General features: G+C 36.9%; 1 protein-coding gene across 1 annotated transcript in view; it reads left to right on the top strand.

Moving 5' to 3' along the window:
• Positions 1 to 24,160, top strand: part of clstn2a (calsyntenin 2a) — a 307,786-nt gene that overhangs the window by 205,545 nt on the left and 78,081 nt on the right. The window contains exons 4-5 of the mRNA XM_079820557.1: positions 6,531 to 6,739; positions 18,565 to 18,714. Of these exons, the coding sequence (XP_079676683.1) occupies positions 6,531 to 6,739; positions 18,565 to 18,714 (359 nt within the window). The remainder of the gene's footprint in view (positions 1 to 6,530; positions 6,740 to 18,564; positions 18,715 to 24,160) is intronic.

Raw genomic sequence — 24,160 nt, forward strand, 5'->3', positions numbered from 1 at the left:
TGGGACTTTTATTATGACACAGTCGCTGGTGCCACTTCCGCTTTTCCGGTCATGAGTATGAGGTAACGCAGCTCTGTTTATCATATTAGATACATCTGAGTGTGTTTAAAATGAAGGTATAACGTTACTCTGTGTGTTCGCTCGGCAGCTGCTATGACTCTTGTTGCACACTGCAGTAAGAGTAAAGCGTTTCTGCTAAATAAAACCGGAAACCGGGTAACGCAGATATGACGCAATTGACAGGCGACTCCCTCACACGTCCCGGTTCCTTGGTTAAAATAGCAATTTCTCACGATTTACAAATAGTTGGAAACATTTGGGATATTGTAAGTACTTAACTGAACAAAATATATAACACTGGTCTATTGTTTTTTTGATATTTTACTGAATTTTTTTTATATAGTGCACCTTTAAATAACATAAAAAATACTGCGTTATTGACTTTAGACCAGATTTATGTTGGTCAATGCCGCAGTCATTTTCAGTGGCCTCAAAATAGCAACACACCAACAATGAGCTTGAACAGACCAGCACGCCCATGAACGAACAGATTTGACCGAGTGCATTTGCTATTTGAACAACGTGGCGCTGGACATGAAAATGATAACTGCGTCGGGTTGAAACTAAAACACGTCTGGCATCGCATTGCGTCCGGTGTATGATAGGGCCCTGAGGGTTCAAAATCTGCAGACTGGCTCTGACTTTCAGCAACTAGGGTCGACTTATCCAGAAGGTATCGTCTATACTCTACAGAATGCAAGTGTAGTGTATTCCAGCCTTTAGTTTATGTTATGAAACATATAAATTATGTAAAAATAAAAAAAATAAAAAAAGTGTCAGACTGCTGTTTTCTTCCCTATTTCATTAAATGGAATTACATTGCTACTGTTTTTAGCTAAAGTGTTGGCCTGAACACTCACTTACACTGTCTGATTGAAGACAACAACAAACACTTCATTGTAGATTAATACTAGCACAATCAGTTAATTCCTTGTTATGAGCTGATTAATCACTTGATTAATTAAATGTTGGTGCTTTTTTGTTAATTATAATTATTTTGTTTATGCAGGTCTATTTTTTTTTTTTAAACCAGCCAGTAAATTCAGCTCTAGAACACAAATTTTAAGGCCCATTTATACCAAGAACAATAACTATAACGATAATAATTACATAGTGTCCACACCAATGGACAGTAATGTTTTGTTTATAAGCACAAGTTGTAGTAAAGACAAAATAAACTGAGACCAAGACCAGAGTGTGTTGAGACCAAGACAAAACCAGCACTCCTCAAATGGATCTAAAAGGTCCATATCTACTGTCTGAGTAATGTTTTAAATTGAATCAATAAATACAATTAGAATAATAAGATACTATAGAGCTGTTACCAATCAAATATCTAACAATACAATTCATCATGTTGCAGATGGATCCCTGAAATTGCATCTGAATTAGTACAATTACACCTGCATAATGTTGAGATGTTTTAAAAAATAACATTTTAAATATAGAAATATGATGGAAAAAATAAAATGATAGGTCTACTTTTAGACAACTGAATCAAAACACTTGGTGAGTGGGTCACAGAATCATTTATTCAACTTATTTATTCAAAGAAGCTGATTAATTTAACGAAACACGTTGCCAAAATAGCAAAAATTGTGTCTAAAATTTAAGTCACTTAAAGGTACACTATGTATTTTTCCGCCACTATGGGTCGCTAACCTCTTCAAAACAATAACAAAGGCGTAGATTTATGACGCAGTGAGTGAGCGTGGCATCATGGAACTTGTCGTCATACCGATGGATCAAATAATGTTTATGGGGAAATAATGTTTATGGATGAGTGAATGCATTCATGTTTTTTGTGGTATGAAGCAGGGTGCGATTACCAATAAGAGATTGATATCAGCACCACACTCGCAAGTCCCAGGGGAAATGAGGACATTTCATTCTACCGAACTACCCGCAAGTGCTGAATTATTACTCATACAGGTCAGTTTTATTTGGTCAGTATACATAACATTGATATGAAAAAAAAAAAATTAAGCACATGCAAGAACGGCATCTCTATCAAGTTGAAGTTTGTTGTGAAGCTCTCGCCATCTCGAAAACGGCACGTCGATACTGGTTCTCTTTTGATTTCTCATTTTGTTCCAAAGTCAGCTTGCCATGGTCCATAATGTTTGAACGAAACTACAACAGCGTGCTGCTAGACGTCACGCAGTTGTGCTCGTCTGTTACCATGGTTTCTAAAGTGGAAACCGAGGGTAACGCAGATATGACGCCATTGACAAGCAACACCCTCACATGGCCCTTTTCTTTAGTTAAAATCACAATTTTCTCACGATTTATAAAAAGTTGGAAACATTTGGGATATTGTAAGTACTCAACTGAACAAAAATATATAACACTGGCCTAGTGGTTTTTGGATATTTTACTGCAAAAAAATCTTACATATTGCACCTTTAATATTAACTTCTTGTTTATTTAACAAGTATAAAATAAATATCACATTTGTTGTTGTGCTCATGTGATATTGCTATATTATGTCTTATGTTATAATATAAAAATCTCTTTTTCAGTCACACTGCAGGATTGCGCCTCAAATCTTCTGACACTGCCACCCCCGGTTTCACAGACAATGCTTAAGCTAATCCTAGACTAAAATGCATGTTTGAGCTGTTTTAACTGAAAGAATCTTGCACTGACAAATCTTAAAATATGTCAGTGGCATTGTTTTGTCTAAAGATGCACACCAGTAATGTTTTTTTCTTGGGCACGTTTATAAAAATTACTTAAATGTCCTAATTGAACTAAGGCCTAATCCTGGCTTAGTCTAACCCCTGTCTGTGAAACCGGGCCCCAGAATTTTGTCCGAGGTAAAATTTGATCGCAACGGTCATTAATCGGTTGTCGGTGCACATGTCAAACTAAGGATCAAAGACTTCAGATTTTAGCCTAGGATCAGAGAAATCTTTTAGGATTTAAAAATGTGTCTCAGACTGCCAAATCGTGGCCAAAATCGCTCAGTGTGCACCTGGCTTTAGTCTGAGACCGAGACAAGACCAGTCTCGAGTACTTCAACACTAATCACAAGCTACAGTTATGTCATCTGTTGATTAAAAAAAACTCAAGCTCATTAAAGTTGGGTGTATTTTGAGTGGCTGTTTTTTCAGCTGAAATCTTTTTTTTTTTTTTTAAGTGATTCCAATGATGTTGTTACTGTTATAGCTGTGTTGTGAACTTCACTATTCTATAGAATTGGAATGATAAAACTATAAAACTTTATAGTTATTGTTATAGTTATCATCTTTGGTGTGAAAGGGCTTTTAAAGTTTGCACTCGTCACCTTAAATCTCAAATCAGAGTGAAGTTTAGTATACCGTCCGGCCTTCTCTCGCTCTCTCTTCCCTCATTCTTTTTTCTCTTTCTGTCCCTTGCGGTGCTCCAGGAAATAAGTTGGCTACAGGCACACATACACACACCCATACTTGCACACATTGCTACACACCCTGCCCTGGCTGGCCCTACATTGATGACCCATCAAGATGTTTACAAAGTTGCCGGAAGCTCCATACGTGCACGACAATCTCTCTTACAATAGCAACTCACTGCAGCTGGAACACAGCTCTGATGAAGTGCAGGGGAGAGCCGTGCTTCAGGCACCCACTGCTGTGAGAGAGGGAGAGATGAAGAACTGCTTTTGATTTCACAGCTTGGGCCGTTCTGATGAATGTTTCTTGACACTTTGTACTGAGGGGTCTGTGGGAACGTGTGTTCGCAAGAGAGATCGCAGAGTACAGGATCTCAGCGGGATCATCTAAATGCAGGTCTCATTAACTTAATGTCTCCATTTAGGAAGACGTATTGTACATCAATACTTGATTTTATGTTTCTTTCAAAGAAGGTCACAGTTGGTTTGACTGAACAGCAGACACTGAGCTGGACTTCTTTAAGATTTTATGCGAACTTCTCTCCGTATTTTTCAGGCTGGTTATTATAAATGATTTTGGAAGGAAAGGTTGGGACATGTTCATTTTATAGTAGTCTTTTTATTCTACTTGATGCTTATTAGTTTTGTTTTGATGCCTAGCAGAAAACAAATATTCTCAGTTAGTCATGTGATCTTAAAAATGACAGCCTCCAAGAGAAGATTCACTCCATGTAGAATAAAATAAATTTTAATAGGCTATGGATGTGATTGTAGTCTGCATTTAATGTGTGATGGGATACATTTCTTTGTATCAAATGTTTTAAATGAAAAATAGTAAAAAAAATAAAAAATAAAAAAAGGGAGGGGGGTTTGGATGTGTGTTTATGTAGGGTTGTCAAATGTACCAGTACTACCGGTACTGGTAGTACCTAGTACCAAGTATATTTGGTACCCGCTGTTAAACGCTGCTTTCAAACCTCTTATTTGTGTTTTTTGAGCGCTCTCTGAGCATCAAAGGTTTCTATTTACACCGTGTTTTTTGAAGCGTTCAGCATTGTTGTCAATCACAATCATATCTGTTTAGCGTGTGAATGCAATGGCCTAAAAAGCCTTGTTTATACTCGACGCATCCGCACGAGCGCGAGGGTGTGCGCGGCAAAAATGACGTCATCGTGGAGTGGGCGGTAGTGGGCGGTAGTGCGCGTTGAGTGCGCGAGACCCCATTTCATGTGGCGATGTGCAGCGCATTTTTTGTAACTTTTCGCGTGGCTCCGCATCCAAAAATGCAGTTCTGGGCGAATCTAGCCGTCTCAACACACCGGCACCTAGTTTGCACAAACAAATTAGTTGCTTATATTTACAAAATGAGCCTACAAAAGCCCTTTTATTGAAAATAAAGATCCATGCTTGATAAAAAAAAAATTAAAATCACGAAACTAAATGAAAATGTTTAGTGAAATTAGGAAATATTTAAAGGAACACGCAGACTTTTCGGGACTTTAGCTTATTCACCGTATCGCCCAGAGTTAGATAAGTCCATACATATCTTTCTCATCTCCGTGCGTGCCATAACTCTGTCTGATGCACACACGCTAGCCTAGCTTAGCACAAAGACTGGAGGTAAACGGAGGTATCTAGCCTACTGCTCAATAAGTGACAAAATAACGCCAACATTTTCCTATTTACATGCTGTGATGTGTATATTTACATTGTTTACTAAGACAGAAGGAAAATTAAAAGTTGCGATTTTCTAGGCCGATATGTCCAGGAACTATACTCTCATTCCTGCGGTATAATCAAGGACATTTTAGTGCAGTGACAACCGTTTTGAGATATCCATTTGTTTTTATATGATTAACTTTCAGATTCATTCATAATGAAATGCATTACTTAGCAATGATTATATTTGAAGACATATTGCAGGCGTAGCTTTATCTGTGTTTGTGTCAGTGTGCAGAATTGATAAACAGCAGCTTAATGTTTGATGAGTGATTTTATTGTGATGAAACTGCTGGTAGGTAAATCAAGCCATCTATTCTGCCTACTGCACCACACAGTACTCTTAAACCTACTCTTAAAACATTACTCTTAAACACATTTAAAATGGTTCCGTGTTTTTTTTCTAGGCTTGGTTGTGTTAATGGGGCGCAGTATAACATGTCTTAATACTTCTTTTTTTTTTTTTTACGCTGTATTTTTCTTATATTTTACCTTTATTCCACACCGCTGTCTCCACTGTCCTTTGAACGGCTCGTTTGCTTCCTGCTTCTATGAAGCCCAACCCTCAGAAAAACCCAATGGTCTTAGATTGGTTAGTTTGTAGTTCTGCAACAGCTCTCTCTCTTTCGTAATGACTGCGACGTGGCCTCTTTTCCACTTTGTTGCTTGTTCGCGAGGGCAGTGTTTATGTTAATAGCAAGGGTTTATGGGAAGAAGCTTGTTGTAGTCCAAACCGGCCGTTTTTGTAGGCAAAAAACTGCCATAACTTTAAAAGACAATATCTCCATTTGCATTGAACTTTCAGCACTGTAACTTTGCAGATACTGTTTATGCTCAAGCAGCAACATTACACACTAACTAAAGTTAAAAAAGTGAAATCGCATGCAACCACCCCTTTAAAATTAGATTATATTAAGCAAGGGAAATACAAGAAAATATTCATATGAATTGAATATATTGATTTAAGAAATATTAAAGTGCATGTAATTGTTGTTGTTTTTTCTCCATTTGCAGATTTTTTCCATTTAATGTAAGCAAAATCCTTTAAGGATGTTTTCGTTATTTTTTTATTCACTTTTTTCCTTGGTAATTTTATTTTATTTTTTTCATGTGAAGCACTAATATTTTTGCTTCAAAGTAAATATTTTCAATCAGTTTGGCCATGTGTGGTCCCAGTACAGTTCTCAGAGATGAATTTATCTCTGTCTTTATTAATTTCTCTAACATGTAGAGCTATTCACAATTCACTTGCACAATTCAGAGGTGTTATATCAGTGTGACCCAGCTCTATTAGCACCTTTGCTCTATAAAATCAACATCTCTTCTGTTCCTCACCCTGATTGGTTGTTCTCTGACCCTCCCTCTGGTTCTGTTGCAGGGCGGTGGTTCATATCCAGGTGGATGATGTAAATGAATTCTCCCCAGTGTTCAGGGAGCCAATGTATCGTGCCACTGTAACCGAGGGCAAAATCTATGACAGCATCCTGCAGGTGGAGGCCTGGGATCAGGACTGCTCTCCACAGTACAGCCAAATCTGCAACTATGAGATTGTTACACAGGAGACACCTTTTGCTATTGATCGAAATGGTAAGTCTTACATTAGGAGTCATGTGTGAAAGGAGTATAAAAAGTACACAGCAATCATATAGTAAAGTAGGCTATGCATGCTGTGTCAAGAAGTACCTTGCCAGAAATACTTGAAATTTGTACTTTTAATTGCACTTAAGTAAACCTTTAAAATAAATTAAATATAACTGTTAACCTCATTAAATGTTTTGGAAGACTTTTACTGATGCTAGTTATTTTGTATTATTTCTCATTTTAATAGTCCTCATAATGCATTAAATTGATCAAAAGTGACAGTAAAAATGAAAATAAAGCAATACTATTAAATTAAGCAATACTAATGCTGAAAAATTTAACTTTTCCATCAAATAAATAAATTACATTTTAAAATATATTCAAATAAATACAATTATTTAAAATTTGAATAATATTTGACAACATCAAATGTGACCCTGGACCACAAAACCAGTCATAAGTTGCACGGGTATATTTGTGGCAACAGACAACAATACATTGTATGGCTCAAAATGATAGATTTTTCTTTTATGCCAAAAATCATTAGGATATTAAGTATAAATCATGTTCCATGAAGATATTTTGTAAATTTCCTAATGTAAATATATAAAAAATGTATTATTAGTAGTAATATGCATTGCTAAGGACTTCATTTGGACAACTTTAAAGGCAATTTTCTCAATAATTTAGATTTTTTTTTGCACCCTCACATTGCAGCTTTTCAAATAATCTCGGCCAAATATTGTCCTTTCCTAACAAACCATACATCAATCGAAAGCTTATTTATCATATATTTATTAATCATCAAATGATCAAATAAATGCAGCACTGGTAAGCAAAAGAGACTTCTTTCAAAAGCATTTTTTTTTAAATAATACTTTTGAATGGTAGTCTATGTCTTATACATTTTAATTTATTTGACTACACTTAAAAAATCCGGTTCTGATGAATTCTAGTGTACTTTTAATAAAAATATTTGAATATACCCCCCCCCCCCCAATTAGACTAATTAAAAGCTCATTAACAGGTCTTTTTTTATCTCTTTGATTAAGTTTGACCATCATCAACAGTGGTTATAACATTATTGCTTTAATTTAAAGATTAAACCAAACTCTATGAATATACAGTATATAATTCGTTTTTTTTTTACCGTCAAAGTAAACACTAAAAAAAATGTTTTTTTGTTCCTTTAGAATGCTATTGAGGAAGAGTACATGTATTCACAAGTTCCCAAAATATTACATGAGTAACTAAGTAAAGTACTTTACACCCCAGTTTTGTTGTGGCTGGGCTGGCTATTTTCTACATATCTTTTTCACTCTTTTTCTATTAGCCTACATGAAGAGTATAAAAGTGATAAAGACATTCAAATCATTTTCTCACCTCCGTACTTCACCTGTGATTTCTCTCTTAGGTGAAGATGATTGAATTTGATTTGTTTTAGCTTTCATTTTCTGTATTCGTCATTCACGAGTGCAGAATTGATGTCTTATTTGGTTATCGCTGAATGCATGAGTGAATTAAACGGCTCGTTGGCCAGCTGGACGCTCGGAGCTCCAATCTTTGACACATCAGGGCACGTCAGAAATGACTCAAAGGTGCAGGAGTGACGTTACCCCATGGATCACATAGCCACACCGGCATAGATCAGACACCTGTCTCTCTGCTGTGGCTTTCTGCCTCCTTCTCACGTTCTCTGGTGGGGTGTCAGCTGTCTCAAAGAGCTGCGGTCTCTTTCATGGGCTCAAGTCGAACTCAGAGCTCCTGTCTCATTCACTTCCTCCTGCCGCCTTGGGCCCTGCCAGCGTCTGTAGTGCGACTGGCATTGACAGGGCTTGGTTAGTGCCAGGCTAGAGCTGAGTGATGCATGGGCCGCCTGAGTGGATTTTGTTCTGAGGGCTTTTGGCTCCATTATTTACTGTGGATCAGAGGGCATTGTGAGTTATTAAATACAACAGGCCCACTGGCACTGTGTTCTCCGGTCCATAGAGAGTAGGAGGAAGAGCAGAGAGAGAATGAAAGAAAATGAGATCAGGAGAAAGAAGGGAGACATACAGAGGCAAAGATTAATAGTTTGAGTATAGAAACATGCACTAATGATGTTAGGTAGAAGGTAGATTGAATGTTGTTGGTATGTGTTGGTGGCGGTATGAAACATAATGAAACTTGAGGTAATTCACTAAAGATCTGTGAGATTTCGAAACCCTCGATTGTTTTTGTGCACCCAAGAACTATCAGCAGAAAATATTCCTAACATTAGCCGCGTTTCCACCGAAATTACCCGGAACTATTTGTACCAGGAACTTTTTTCCCAGGAACTTTTTCTCCCCCAGACCTGCTACAATCTGCGTTTCCACCGCGGTCTAAAGTACCGGGGAGATTAGGCAAATTAGTCCGGTGACGTGGCAATGCGCACGACTGCTTCTCCCAGTCACCGACGGACATGAATCACTTTTGCGCGATACTGTCTGCAACAATAACAAGTGGAGGAGATGCAAGCAGCGCTGCTTTTGCATACACATTACCAACACTGCTTATTTAAACATGCACTTTCACCTGCTTTGACCATTTTAATGCAAAATGGGATGATGGGCAATCCAAAATCTGAATGTGTTGTAATAGCTCAATTCCAAAACAAAATATTTTCTATAAAAGGATAATGAGGTTTCAGTCATTCATGACAGATATGTGAAAAGTTAATTGAATGAAAACAATAGACTGAATTAAGCGGTTGAAAGATTAGGTACTAGACTGCAAGTATTTTATTTTTTATCACAATAACATCTCTTAACATTCACAAAAAAAAAAAGTCACATGACTAGTATTGCAATATGCTTCATTAAATGCATAATTTTAGAGACTTCTTCCTCAAATTTGAAATAAAGCAGGACCACACTTATGGCTTCACTTAAGTTGTGGTTATAAGTTATTATACTACATTCACATAGTTATACATTTAAAAATATAATATTTGGGTTTTCTAGATATGTTTATGTGCATATTCAGAAAGACTTGCGAGCAGCAGCCCTTTTATTTGCTTCCTACACTATATGAATACAATTAGAATGTGGTTATATAGTTAGAATGTGGAAATTAAAGACACAATGACATTTTACACATTTGACTTTATTTTAGACAGATTAGTTCTTACAAAATTAAAATAAGTGTGCAAAGACAAATAAATTACTAGAACAATAAAATGAAAATATAAAATGTGAAAACAACAATATAAAAAAAAGTGTATTTTTCAGTAACCTATCCAAGAGCTGTGCCAACACGTACAATATATAAAGTACAAATGTGGTAGAGCAAATGCTTCATTCAAGCGGCTGGTCATTGTGGCTACTTCTTGAACGACTGGACAAACTGTCCAAGAACAGACAGAAACCCGGTCTGAAAGTCCCTCTGCTTTCTTCCGCTTTTGACTGGTGGAATGCCAATTCTTGCCTCCTCATTTCTCCTCGGCCTGGCTCTCCAATAACACCTGAATATATTGGTCTTGCTGTTCTTGTCCATGCTGCAGGACGGCCCGGTTAGCATCCTCCATGTCCCTCAGTGCATCAAGAAAGTCACAGTCCCTTTTCCTTTTCCTAAGTAGAAAAATTGCACTGAAACACATGGAAATTAATACACATGACAACCATGAAACAATAGAAACCATCAATTAATTATTTAAAGTGTTTTCACTACAAATAATGAACAATTGTTTGCCCAGCTTGAACAATGCCCAGTGTGCCATTTTTATCATGGGCAATTTAAGTTTACAATTAAAAACAAAAAAAATACTCAAAACCATTAAGGATTACACATCAGTTTTTAAATATACACATTTTTGTCAGCTTTATACCTCTGCGTGTGTGTGTTTCGGCAGGAGACACGGGGTTAACGTACTGGTGACCGCGGGGGAAAACACGCTGGTCTCCGTTGCCTGCAATTCATCAGGGCCACTCGTTACACCTGGAAAAGCACGTTGAAAAAAGTTACTGCAACGTGTTTAAACACTGCAACGAGTTTAATAGATGATACCAAGATGAGATATTTACCTTCAACCCACTCGGATTCCTGGATGGTTTCCAACAACGCACTAGCCGAGTCTTTCGTTACCGCTGTACCAGAAAAGGACGGTCTGTCCCAACAATACGGCGGTCGGAACCGCTCCGGTTGTTATCCTTTAATTTCTTGTAATCTTGTCTTAATTTCTTCAACTTCTCTCTGCACTGTTTTCCAGTGTGACTGGAGCCGAGTCGATATCTTCAGGTAACGTTATACCTTTCCATTGCGGGTCGCCGTTTCCAGTTTCCGCTGGATGTCCTCCTCCGCATATATGCTCAATAAAGCCTGAGCCTCGTCGTCGGTCCATTGGTCGAATTTTTTGTTGAACTCCATTGTTGCAAAGAAAATATTTACTGAACGCAGAACCCACGAAACCCACCTCGCAAAAAAAAATGCTGCGAGAGCTCAACCAATCAGCATGTTCAGCGCCCAAGTCACACCCCCGAAAGTTCGCGAACTTTTCAAAAGTACCACCTCGCAAGCAGGGCCGTTTGGAGGGTGAAATATTTACCCGGAACTTCATTTAGACCCTGGTTCCTGCGGTCGAAACACACCGAGTTCCCCCCCAAAGTTCCTGGTTCCGGGGTAAAGTTCCTGCGGTGGAAACGCGGCTATTGTTTCATTGTTTCCAACATAGAGATGAGACACAAAGAGGCACAGATATGTACTCACTTTTGAATGGAATTCGATGAGAGAAAAGGACAATAGATATGAATAGCAAGAGAAATACATAAATACATAAAAAATAATGAAAAGAAAAATGGAAAAAGAGAGAAAGTGGGAGTAAGAGAACTAAGTGTAAAAGAAAAAGGGATATTGGGGTTGGATATACCATCAGCAGCACTACAAATGCTGGAAGCCATTAAATGAGTGTTCTTTGTTCTTTATGCTTCTGTAAGAACAGAAATTAAAACACATGCTGAGGAGCATGCTTTAAGTTTCAATCACAAGTGTCATGCCTATTCAAAATGAGGCACGCGCCCCCTCAGATTTTGAATACAACTTTAAAAAAAAACTGTATATGATAATTATGGTGTGTGATTTATTGTGGCAGAATTCCCTTTTCTAAAGTGTCTTTATCAGTCCAATTTAATTATATAGGCAGCATATTATTTGCTTTTAACTGAAAATTAAGTCATCTACCCATAGGTTTTTTTTTTTTTTTTGCTATGGAATAGGGATGCAACAATACAGTTAGTCCACGGTTCAATACCTCGTTTTTAACCACGGTTTTCAGCTCGGTTCTGATGGCTTGTCACATCAGTTTTTTGCTATTATATTCTTAGGCGACAGGAACAGCAAGAGGTTAAGGAGAAAAAAAGACTTTTTTTTATTGCAATACTCTTTATTTTACTTAAAATAATTGAAAAACCTTACTTAAACTTAAAACTTTACTTTACTTTACTAAAAACCTTGTACACATTCCTAGTGTATTGTATAATATAAAATAAATATATATAAAGATTTACACTGGCAGCTCAGAGCTGTACAGCAGCATTTAAGTATGAAATTGAATGAATAAAATAAAAATAAAACACTACATAGACTTCACTATAAAATATACATTGATTCTTAGCTACAGTATTAGTTTTCAGTCAAGAGCAGTGAGTAAATTTATTTTACTTTGTGTCTTTTGTTGTTGTATTAACATTAAAGGGATAGTTCACTCAAATGAAAATTATGTCATAGAGAAATGAATACAGGTTTGGAACAATATTAGAGTGAGTAAATAATGACAATTTTAGAGGTGAACTGTCCCTTTAAGGACAGCGTGTTCACTAGGCTGCACTACTGTCAATTTAAGACCTGCGTGCATCTAATATACAGGCATACAGCGATTTTACTTTCACTTTAGACATAACCGACTGTGTTTATGTTAACCTTGTGTGTATTTGACAGTATTAGCGCTGTAAGACGACTACTTAGTCCAGTAATCACGTGTTTGACAGGCATTTAGTGCGCACGCACGCACGAAAAGCGCATGTTAAAACCATGCATAAGCACACAAATAAAATGTTTAACCGGCAAGGCTTTAAAACGCATGCAAATAATGAACTTTCGTGATTGTGAATAGCTATAGTGTTCCGTGAGTATAACTCTACCTCTAACGTGTGATGTGAATGTATGTCGCATTGTTCAGTATTGGGATGGAGGCAAATTATAGAATTTGTAGAAAAATAATTAATTAAATGCAAAACCGAAAAAACGCAATTCACAAGCGCGTATTGAACCGTGAATGCCGTACCGAACGGTTCAATATTATATTGAGAATTGTGGCATCCCTACTATGAAACACAAAATAATTGTTTAAAGAATGTTTCAACTGTTTTTGTCCACACAATGAAAGTCAATGGGTTTCAAAAACAACAATGAAATCCATTGTCTTTCATTGTATGGACAAAAAGCACTAATAAAATATTCATATCATCATTTCATTATACTGACCTTCCATTTATGCTGCTCTTTTTCATTGTGTATGTGTATCCTACTTTGTAAATGTAGGATGTGAAAGGCTGTGTTCACACTTGACGTGTTTTTTGACAAGAAAAAGTTGACGAGCATACTTTTAGTAAAAAAAAAAAGCTGGAAGCGTTTGGTTTCAAATAGCAGCCGAGGGCGCCTTTTGTTGCTATAACAACAGCTGCAACAAGAGTGCTGTGTGGTGCAGAGATACAAAATGTTGAGAAGGAGAAAGTTAGCTCTTGCGTTGGCTTTTGAAGTTAACAGGAAGGAGGATGTCGGTTCACAACAACGTTTGTGGGTGCATGACATTATACGGGGAAGAAAACCGTATGGTGCTTACGGTAATTTAGTCCAGGAGCGCCGGTTGGATGATGCATGTTTTGCAGCATATTTTAGACTTAAGGCTGGAATACACTACACAATTTTTTAAATCTGAACAGATTTTTAAAACACTAGGTATCATACACTTGCCGACTTTGTAAATGGTTACAGAGAAAAGCTGGGCATCATACACTACCAGACTTTAAAATTGTTCGGAACACAAACTGAAACAAGCGCCTGGTTGCTAGGCAGTACCGGCGCAAGGGCCTCGCGCAAAGTGACAGCTGATTCTATGTAAAAGCCAATAAAGTTCATGTTTTTGTCCTTCGAAATAGGCTACTATAATAGTTAAAATACATAGCTAAAATGAGACTATGTATCGTGATCCTGTTTTATGTTGCTTGTTAAAAGTGTTTTATGCAACATACATTATTTCTCTTTGCCTGAAACTGTGCGTGTGACTGTGATTCATGTGCATACTTGTCAGTCAGCGAGCAACGCACGTCAGGCTCGTAGAGAGAGTTTTATTCACAGCTTCAAATTCTGATTTTGGCTGCCTCTGAAATGGGTCAAACCATAGATGTTCAAGTAAATACGCTAGAAATCCACGCTCCGCTCATTAAGGATGCATTTATTACACGGAGATGGACACCTTTCATCTGACGGTACGCACAAACGTTTTTTTATTTAACATTAAAGTTAAATAAGCATATAGCCTAACTATTACGCACCTGTCGGAGCATCAGTGAGCAACAGTGCCGCAGAATGAGTGTAGCCTAGTCTATCTCTAGACAACGTTTTTAAATCTGAAAACTGCCAAAAAGCAACGCAATTGTCACCATGCATTTAGCGCATGTTAACAGAGGAAAACAACTGAAAAACAGCGCTGTTCTCTCAATAGCCTACTTCAGATGATTCCGCGAGAGAGCACTCCAAAATAATGGATTCAGGCCGTTTTGCAAATGCGTTTGACTCATTCATAATTTAGAACATAATTTAAGCGTCAAAATGTGCACATTGCGCAATTCAGTTACAGTTTAACTTCTTGAAGTTGAACCTAATGCTGATAAACTGAATATACATTGTGTGTATATATATATATATATATATATATATATATATATATATATATATATATATATATATATATATATATATATACACATAAACAACAAATTGTTCGTCACTATAGCAACAGTATACCTGAAAAAAAAAAATCGGAGTCTATGACCATGATATACCGCGCAATTTTCCATGGAATCTGTCGGCTCAAATCTGCAGACTGGCTCTGACTCTTGTCAACAAGCGTCAACTTGATCAGACTGTAAATCGGGGGGAAAATCGGGGCAAAAATCGTGTAGTGTATTCCAGCCTTTAACAAAATTCAGTTTGAAGACCTTCTACAAATCATTGCTCCGACATTAGCACAATTAGTCAATCTACCGGCACCTTCTCCATTTTTGTTGTTGTTATGGAAACGAGTCAGGTCTTGCTACTCGCTTGTCATAGGTCAGCTGTCAAAAAGGCGGTTTTTATCAGAAAAGTTGAACTTTTTTCAACTTGAAAAGAATCTCTGAGCTGCAGAAAAAGACGCTCTGAGCTGCAGAAAAAGAAGTTGGCGTTGGCATAAAAAAAAATGCTCACAACTTTTTGGAAAACCACTATTCATTTTGCTCGTTCTCATTTTCAACAAAATGTATGATAAGCTATGTGTCTACCAAGTTCAGCAGCACTTTTGCATGTTTTTATTTAAAAAAAAATATATATTTTTATATATATATATATATATATATATATATATATATATATATATATATATATATATATATATATATATATATATATATATATATATATTAATTCAATAAAAAAAAACATAATCAATATATTCAAATGTGGCATTTGAACCTGGCAATGATTGAATGTCACTTTGCTGCCCGCTTTCTCCACCACGTAAGGACAGCCAATGGTACCCCTTCAAAAAAGGTGCATGATGCCCCTGGCTTTAACTGCACTTGCAGACACATAGGCAAGTCTCACATGCTTGCTCGCCCTCTTTGTCTTATTTTCTGTTTTCATACTCTAGGCTTTATCTGCGCAGTACAGACAGAGGCCCATTGATAACTCACTGGAGGAGAACTGTTCCTTTTAAACCTCCCCTGCTCTTAATCATGCCACCTGACATTACCTGCTGTGTAATCAGCTCTATCAACTGAACTGGCTCTCTCACACGCACACACACGCACACACACACACACACACACACACACCCATCCTGCTTCTTCCCACATACCTGTGTTTGTTAAAGTAAGGCTTTGAGGGGTTTTCAAGACACATTTTAGCTTTGTGGCTCTGAGGATTGGTGCAGACCTGGTCTGGGAGCCCAGAGCGACTGACCTCTATTCCTCATTGCTGTCTCCTTGACAGCACGGCTGGTCTCATTGAAATGCAGCCAGCAGGTAAAAATAACCACAGGCCCACGGACGTGTGAGAGCATCAAATCACTAGCTGCTAGTTCAGCCTCATCTGAACTCTGTCACCATGGAGTGCATTCACACTCATCGTCATACACAAAACAGCAACCCCGTAGCTGCCTATAGCAACTGTGGAAGCTAAATAATAAATTATACACATCAGTCCTGTGACAAAAAGCACTCATTGCTCAAATGGCAGGAACCAGGTAGAGGATCCATGTCATTATGGTTCTTTAACCTGGAGCTCTGCAAGTGTGCAGTCTGTGGTTTGCTGACTCCTGCCCCCCCCCGCCAACCAACTAAGTCTGGCACCTCTTGGACTGTTAACCAAAAATAATACTCATTACTAAAAAAAAAAAGCTTTTAGAGCATGACCTGGCTTCTCGCCAGAGGTTAGAAAGTCAGATTGTACCTTTAGCTCTTAGCTGATAAAGAATGACATTACATTGTGTCTGTACAGAGGTCCGGTAATGATTGATTATGTGTCATATGTCTTGATTGAATGAAAGTGCATCTTACTTAGTGGAAGCAGAACCAGTTTCCAGTTGGCCTAAATATAACGTGTTTGTTTTTTTACTGTACAACAGCGCTATAGTTTGTGCGTGTCTTTCTTGCTAAATGTCTAATTTGAAATGTAAAGCATTAATTGAACGATTTCATACATCAAAGAAACCTGAAAAAGCATTATGGTTTCTACAAAAATATTAAGCAGCTCAGATGTTTTCAACATTGTTGATAATAAGGAATGTTTCTTGAGCATTACAATGATCTGATCTGAAGAAACAAATGACACTGAAGACTGGCTATTGTATCTGTTAGTGTTGTTCTTCTTCTTATTATTTCTTCTTCTTCCGTTCTTGAGTCTATGGCAGGCCATAGATCTGCTTGTGGGAAAATGATGAAATGTAACACTGAGATTACAGTCTAACAGAGAGTACAGTCTTATCATTAATCAGAGCATATTTGGAGTTGCAGTCATGTTTATGCTAAACTTTTTAACCATAAGGGCTACAAACTTATTTTCCCCTCTGATTGTTTTGCTCAAGCCGATTTGAATTCATGTCAATTTCTGTCTCGCCGATTTTCACCAAAATTGGCTTAGATCATCTTCAGACCAAAAGATTGATTCAAAAGATTTTTGATAAACCAAACCGTTCTTGAATAACAAGCAAACAGATTTGACGAAGAGAACGTCAAAATGGATTCGAGGCTAGTACATGTCATCACAAGCATGACCTGAGGCAACATGCAGTGTTTCGGCACAGTGCCACCTACTGGTCTGGAGACATGAAAATTGATAGTTTTGCTTATAACTTCTGAATGGTTTGCCCAAAATTAAAAAAAACTTTGATTCAGTGCAGCATACCAAGTCGAATGATACCCAATTTTTCCATATCCGCCATTTTGGGCGTCAGCCATTTTGAATGCTGTATTTTACAAACACATTAGCGTATCGCTACAAAACGGAGCATGGGTCATTGGGACCATGCCCTGAAGTTACTCAAAAAGAAAAATTACTGTATAATGAAATGTAAAAAACTCTAATAGCTATTGAATAATTTTGCCTATTTTAATGAGACTAGTCTTGATAGATTCCTTGAGTCATACCGATAACAAAATTCAAAATTGTTGTACGCCATTTGAAATTTAGTTTTGCACTCCTCCAAGACCGTTGGTTAGATTTTTACCAAAATTGGCTCTGATGATCTTCAGACCATGCAGGCAAAAATGTTTTAAAATATTTTTGATTGACCAAATCGTTCTTTAACAGCGCCACCTAATGAATAACGGTGATAAGCAATTAAATAATTTTACTGGTGATTGTATTTATAATTTTGCTGCTTGCAGCTATATTTTTTAAATTGCAATAATATTTTAACAACCTTACTGTTTTACTGTAATTTTGATCAAATAAATTCAGCCTTGGTAAGCATAAGAGACTTAAAATGTAAATCATTTTCTAGTTATTTCTAAATAACACATTTAGAATACAATTTTGAATTACACTAGAAGTACAAATCCCATTTGTTTTCTCCATAGAAGAATGGAAGGTGGTTACTGTCGAGCTCTGTGTTCGGAGTAAATATATTCAAAGTATGAAGTTAACATTAGTAATTTTATTAAATGTCCCACTTACGTTATTTTATTTGCCATGAATGCAGATAATAAACCATTATAAAGCCTTGTGAAATGCAAAATATGGAGATTAGATGTAATTGTCTTTATTCTAATTAGCAGCACTGGAACTTGCAGATATACTAATCCATAATTGCTGAAACAGGGACACTTACACCATTGAAATTACTTTTGTGATTGAAAACATTTGGCCAGAGTCATTGTATGAGATCTTAATTATTGTTTGAAATCATATGTTGTTGTAGTATCTCAGTCTGGCAGCTGCAACAATTACAAATTGCTCTCTTAAGTTTTACTTTAATGTGTCCACTTACATTTATTTAGCAGCATTTCTCTCCCATATCATGTGCTTGTTTTTCTCTTTTTCATTTTTTTTCTCTCCAGGCAACATCAGAAACACGGAGCGACTGAGCTATGATAAACAGCAGCACTACAAAATCATGGTGACTGCTTACGATTGTGGCCAGAAGAGGGCGATGGAGAGCGTTCCGGTTCACATTGACATCAAACCAGTGTGCAAACCTGGCTGGCAAGGTCAGTAGATTCTAGTGATGCACAGTCCGATTCATTTCCACGAACCGGTTCTTTTCGGACAGTTTGGCTCAATGAACCGATTCAAAAAGCAGATTCATAGGTTCCTGACATCATCATGCAATGATGTTACTATGCATTTCTCAATGTCATGTTATATCAAGGAAACATTCAAACTAAGAAATCTGTGTCAATGCATATTCGACAAATGTTTGAACTGGCTCTTTCGGTTCTTTTTTAGTCGGACGTGCTACTTCGGCTTTTGCTTCTTTCGTCATCAACCCGGAACTAAAGTTCGATTCAGTTCGATTAATGAACCGGCTCAGCCGGTTACTTGCTGAGAACCGGCTCAAAAGAACAATTCGTTCAAGAACCGAAAATCACTAGTAGATACTACTAACCAAACACTGTTACCTCTACTTTCACTGTTGCCCTATTCCTTACGCCATTCAAATTAGTTGTGTATCCTGGTCAATTTTTTCATGCAGCTAATATTTTGTTATATTGTAGATGTAGACCCAACTTCTGACTTTGACACTGCTTGTGACTCAGGTATTTGGCTTAAAAAGTTCTGTGATTCCATTTGTCATGTGGCAGTTGACTAACTACCATTGAGATGAATGGGAATGCAAGCAAATAGCTTTCTCCTGGTATTACTAACTTTTTTTAGGTCTTTCAAGGCCACATATAAGTAAAGTTTTTGTCTTTTGTCACTAATATCTCAAATACCCTTTAGTAATAGTTTTCAACATGTTGAAGGTCTTATGGAGTTCTTTTGGAGTACCTGTTGATGTATTTTGAAGAATGTTTCAACTGTCCAGACAATAAAAGTCAATGGGATCCAAAACAATTATTTTTAAAGGGATAGTTCACCCAAAAATGAAAATTCTGTCATAATTTGGTCATGCTCAAGTAGTTCCAAACCTGTATGAATTTATTTGTTCTAGGAAGGAAGATATTTGGAAGAATGTTTGTAACCAAGCAGATCTCGGCGGGGGGGTTGGGGGGGGTGGGGGGGTGGGGGGTTGGGGGGGCTATGGTATTCAATGGCTGCTGAGATCTGCTTTTGTTCTACAGAAGAAAGAAATTGATACAGGTTTGAGTAAATTATGACAGAATTTTCATTTTTGGGTGAACTATCCCTTTAAGTCACAGTAAAATTGTGCCTTATACCTATATTCCCTCATCCTCAATCCACAAAAAGGTCAGTATTGTTACTCAGCGGAGTAGTCTGTTCTCAGCGACCTCTGTGATCCCTTGTTCTGTTCTCCTCTCATCTGTGGCATACACTGTTAGTGGTCTTAACTAGACAGATCGATATCCCTGGACTCCTTCTTCCCACTGGTACTGCACAGCAGCTTCAGACTACAGTTTGTCCGCACACACTCACTCCGACCTCTCGGAAAGAGCCCAGTATTGCTTTAATATTTTTTATGCCTATACGACAAAGAAGACAATACCTTTTGCATATGGTGTGGTAATGGATTTGTTCTAAACAGTCAGTGGGCAGAGCTTTCAACATCATTAAATTGGAGAAAAAGACGAGGCGGCTTTTTTCTCTGTTTACCTTCTTTCACACATCGATTGAAGCATGGAAAATATCTGCAGATGAATTCAATTCACAGGCTTCAGTTGAGCCATTAAGAAGCGGATGTCAGGGGCTGGAGAGACAGATGCCTAATCACCGTCATCTAAAAGTGTGTTTAGAGCGTGAAAAGAGGGTGAAAAAAAAAATTTATTTCTCTCTTCTGCAAGGAGGAGTTAGTCAAACCCAAGTCCTTCTGATAAAGGAAGAATGTAACTAATAAAATCCAGAAAATGTTGCCATTATTTCTTCACCTTGTGTCATTCCAAACCTGTATAACTATTTGTATTCTACAGAGCACTAAAGAAACTTTAAATAATTTTGGCTTTGCCCTATTTACTGTATGTGTGTGTGGTTATGTAAATGTATTTAAATTTATTTAAATTTATTTATTTATAATTGTATGGGAAAAAAGCAGCATGAACAGTCTTATTTTCCCTTTTTGTTTCACCAAATGAAAATCAGGGTTTGAGGGTGAGTAAATGATCCTAATTGTAGATTTTGTGGACTATCCCTTTAAGACAGAGCTTGTCTCTTACAAAATAAAGTTTTTTAATTGGAGACAATTTTGCCATTCAAACTTTAATCCCAGGTGTCGTCACACATCTTGTCGCGTCTTCCTTTCCTCACACTTGTCAAGGTGACAGCACAGAGAGTGGGAAACAGTTCTGAGAACAGTATCCTGATTGAACCACTTAGAGGGAGTGTGTTTGTTACTTGTTTGTAAAGAGAATTTGGTGCAGGTGAGATGGATTTAGATGAGTTATTACCTGGAGAGAGGAACACAGCTTTCTATGCCAAGAAGAGACTTATTCCATGAAAGGGCAGCTTCCAGTCTAAGCAAGCCAAAATGTCAGACTTGAGCGTATTAGCCACAAATCTTGTAAATCCGCAACCCTTTGCAATACAGTTTTCATGTTGGGGTTTTGGCAGTTATACAGTTCTCCAAGCTTGTCTGTTTGATTTGGGGTAGTTCGGTTTTCTCATGCACAAAACTTCAAAGTTTGTGTTCACAAGAAATTTCAAATCTCTTCTGTCATACCTACTAACTTTTTAGAGTCAGAAATGCTTTATTGGCATGATTTTTCACATTTACAATAAGGACAAAGTTTATTTTTATTTATTGATTTATTTTAAGTAGCTATAGTATGTATAAACAAAATTATGTTATTTTACTTCCTACAATGTAGGCCTACATAGTATTATTTTAGGTAATCTGACTTTAGTACTACTGAAACTAAATACTTTTTCAAAAGGAAAAAAAAAGGAAAACAAATTCATAATTTTGATCAATAATACTATTTTTATTTTCAAAAAATACGTATTTGCACATACTGATAAACTTGGCTGGAGTTGACTCTGGAATATTTTGGCGTTCGCCGTTTGAAACCTTCCTTTGACGAGATTGGCAGATTTCCCTATACGGTAAATGCTTAACCCAGTCGGCATCACTGTGATTGTGCATTGTTATATTATATTATATTATATTATATTATATTATATTATATTATATTATATTATATTATATTATATTATATTATATTATATTATATTATATTATATTATATTATATTATATTATATTATATTATATTATATTAATTACATTACATTACATTACATTACATTACATTATATTATCTCTTTAAGAACGATATTTGCTAATATATCTGCTGTCCTACCTGAAACGCTATCATTGTTCATTTGTTGTGACTGCTCCAAAGTGGCTTTCTGGGTCTTTGAAAAAACTTTTGACCAATTTTAATCCTGCGGTGATCTACCCGGAGTAATAATTCGTAATTTCTTTATAGCATTTTTTCCAGCTGGCACAATTTTATTAAGAAATATAAAAGAACAATACCGCAGCCTACAATTAGCCTATCAGTACAGAATTATGATAAACATCAAAGTGCACACAGAGGAAAATAATTAAAAATTCTGTATTTTTATTTTATTTAATTGTTTATTATTTCATTATTTTTTAAATAAATTTATAACACTTTGTTAAAACTGTAGTTTTAAAATAGTAATGTTCAAAGCATTGTTTCCCGCAATTTTAATTCCTGTGTAAATGCATTTATGCCGCTTCAGAGAAGCATTGAAAATTCATTTTTGTGATTTTATGACCCTTCAGATTTGGTTTCTGTGCCGCGTTTAAAGATGCCTGTAGTGTTAGAACACGTCTTCTCAGATTAAAGTAGTTTGATTGGCATGGTAAAAAATGTTGCCAAAGCATTCTCACTTTTTCTCTCTCCCCAAGCACTCCTCATTTGTCCCAGGGTCACTACTGTTTCTCAGGTGCAGGTATCATCTAAAGCATGATAAGGTCTTAAGATGTGTTGACAGTCGCTGGCAGGCTCCTACGCCCAGAGAATAAGCAGTCATTGGCTGAGAGATTGCATGGCTTGTGTTGTCAGTGGGATTCATACGAAGTGAGGTGGAAGTAAGGACTGAGTGACGATCACGACAGGCACTGCAGAGGTGAAGGGCTAGGATTTCTGGTTGTAACGCTTCCCGCTTGCATAAGCGTGTAATTGGGAAGCCTCTCTTTGTCTCTGGTCAAATCCCATCTGTCAACACTGATCTCTCCATCTCTCCGTCCGGCGGCTCATCTTGTTGAGCCATCCACTGAGAGTGACAGATCTCTCATTGAGTGCAGAAGCCGTAGAAAACTGGCACTGCCAATAAAGTCCATACTTGTACACGCTGTGGACATGACGTTTACTGAGGGAAAAAAATTATGGCTGGACCTGATTTTATCCATTAGGAATAAATTGAATACAGACTAAATGTGAGTAAAGTAATGCCTAAATTGGTTACCATTATCGGATAGGCTGTGCAGTTTAAGTGGAAGTGTTGTTAAGATGAAAGATTATGTAGATTATTAAATGCATTTAATTTCTTTTTTCTTTTTTTTTCTATTTTGTGTTGTGTTTTTTTTTGTATAACCTTATTTCATGTTCACTTTTAAATGTTGTCAATATTTTGTTATGTCATATTCATTTATTTTAATCCATTTTACTATGACTAAAATTACATGCAATACCAAAAATGTATAAAAATTTATTATTTTTGCCTTTATCAAGATAAATCCTTATAAGTTCCTCATCCTTTCAGTACTGTGAGATGCGAGGTGGGGCCTCCATGGATCAGACTTGTTTGCTAAGCACATCCCACAGATGCTCGAATGGATTGAGACCTTAACACCTCAAACCCGTTGTTGTGCTCCTCAAACCATTCCTGAACCATTTTTCCTTTGTGGCAGCTACTTCACCACAATGGTAACCTCCAAAAACACTAACATAACAAAACATTTTAAATACCAACATAACAAAACATTAAGCATTAAAAAGTCTCTCAATTTTCTCATCTTGTTAAAAAGGCATCAAATAGCACTTTATTTAAGCATTTACTCTCCGAATTCAGCCCCTTTGCAAAGCATGACGGGAAGTGAAAGTCTTGTTTGATTGGGTTACTTGATTGAAACGTGTTATTTCAAAATGAAAACATCAAGTTATGTCAAAGAGTAACAGTTTTAAGTCAGTTTAACATGAATCAATTACATTTGAACCAGAAACCTGATATAATTGTGTTAAATCAAGATGAATTGCTTAAATAAAGTGAACAGCATCATAAAAATAATTTTTTGAGTGAGGGCGCATTATACTGATGAAAGATGCCACAGCCACCAGGGAATACCATTTCCATGAAAGGGTGTACATGGTCTGCAACAATGCTTAGGTAGGTGGTACGTGTCAAAGTAACATCCACATGGATGGCAGGACCCAAGGTTTCCCAGCAGAACATTGCCCAAAGCATCACACTGCCTCCGTCGGCTTGCCTTCTTCCCATAGTGCATCATGGT

Source organism: Gobio gobio, assembly GCF_949357685.1.
Source record: "Gobio gobio genome assembly, chromosome: 6".
In the NCBI taxonomy this organism is placed as follows: domain Eukaryota; kingdom Metazoa; phylum Chordata; class Actinopteri; order Cypriniformes; family Gobionidae; genus Gobio; species Gobio gobio.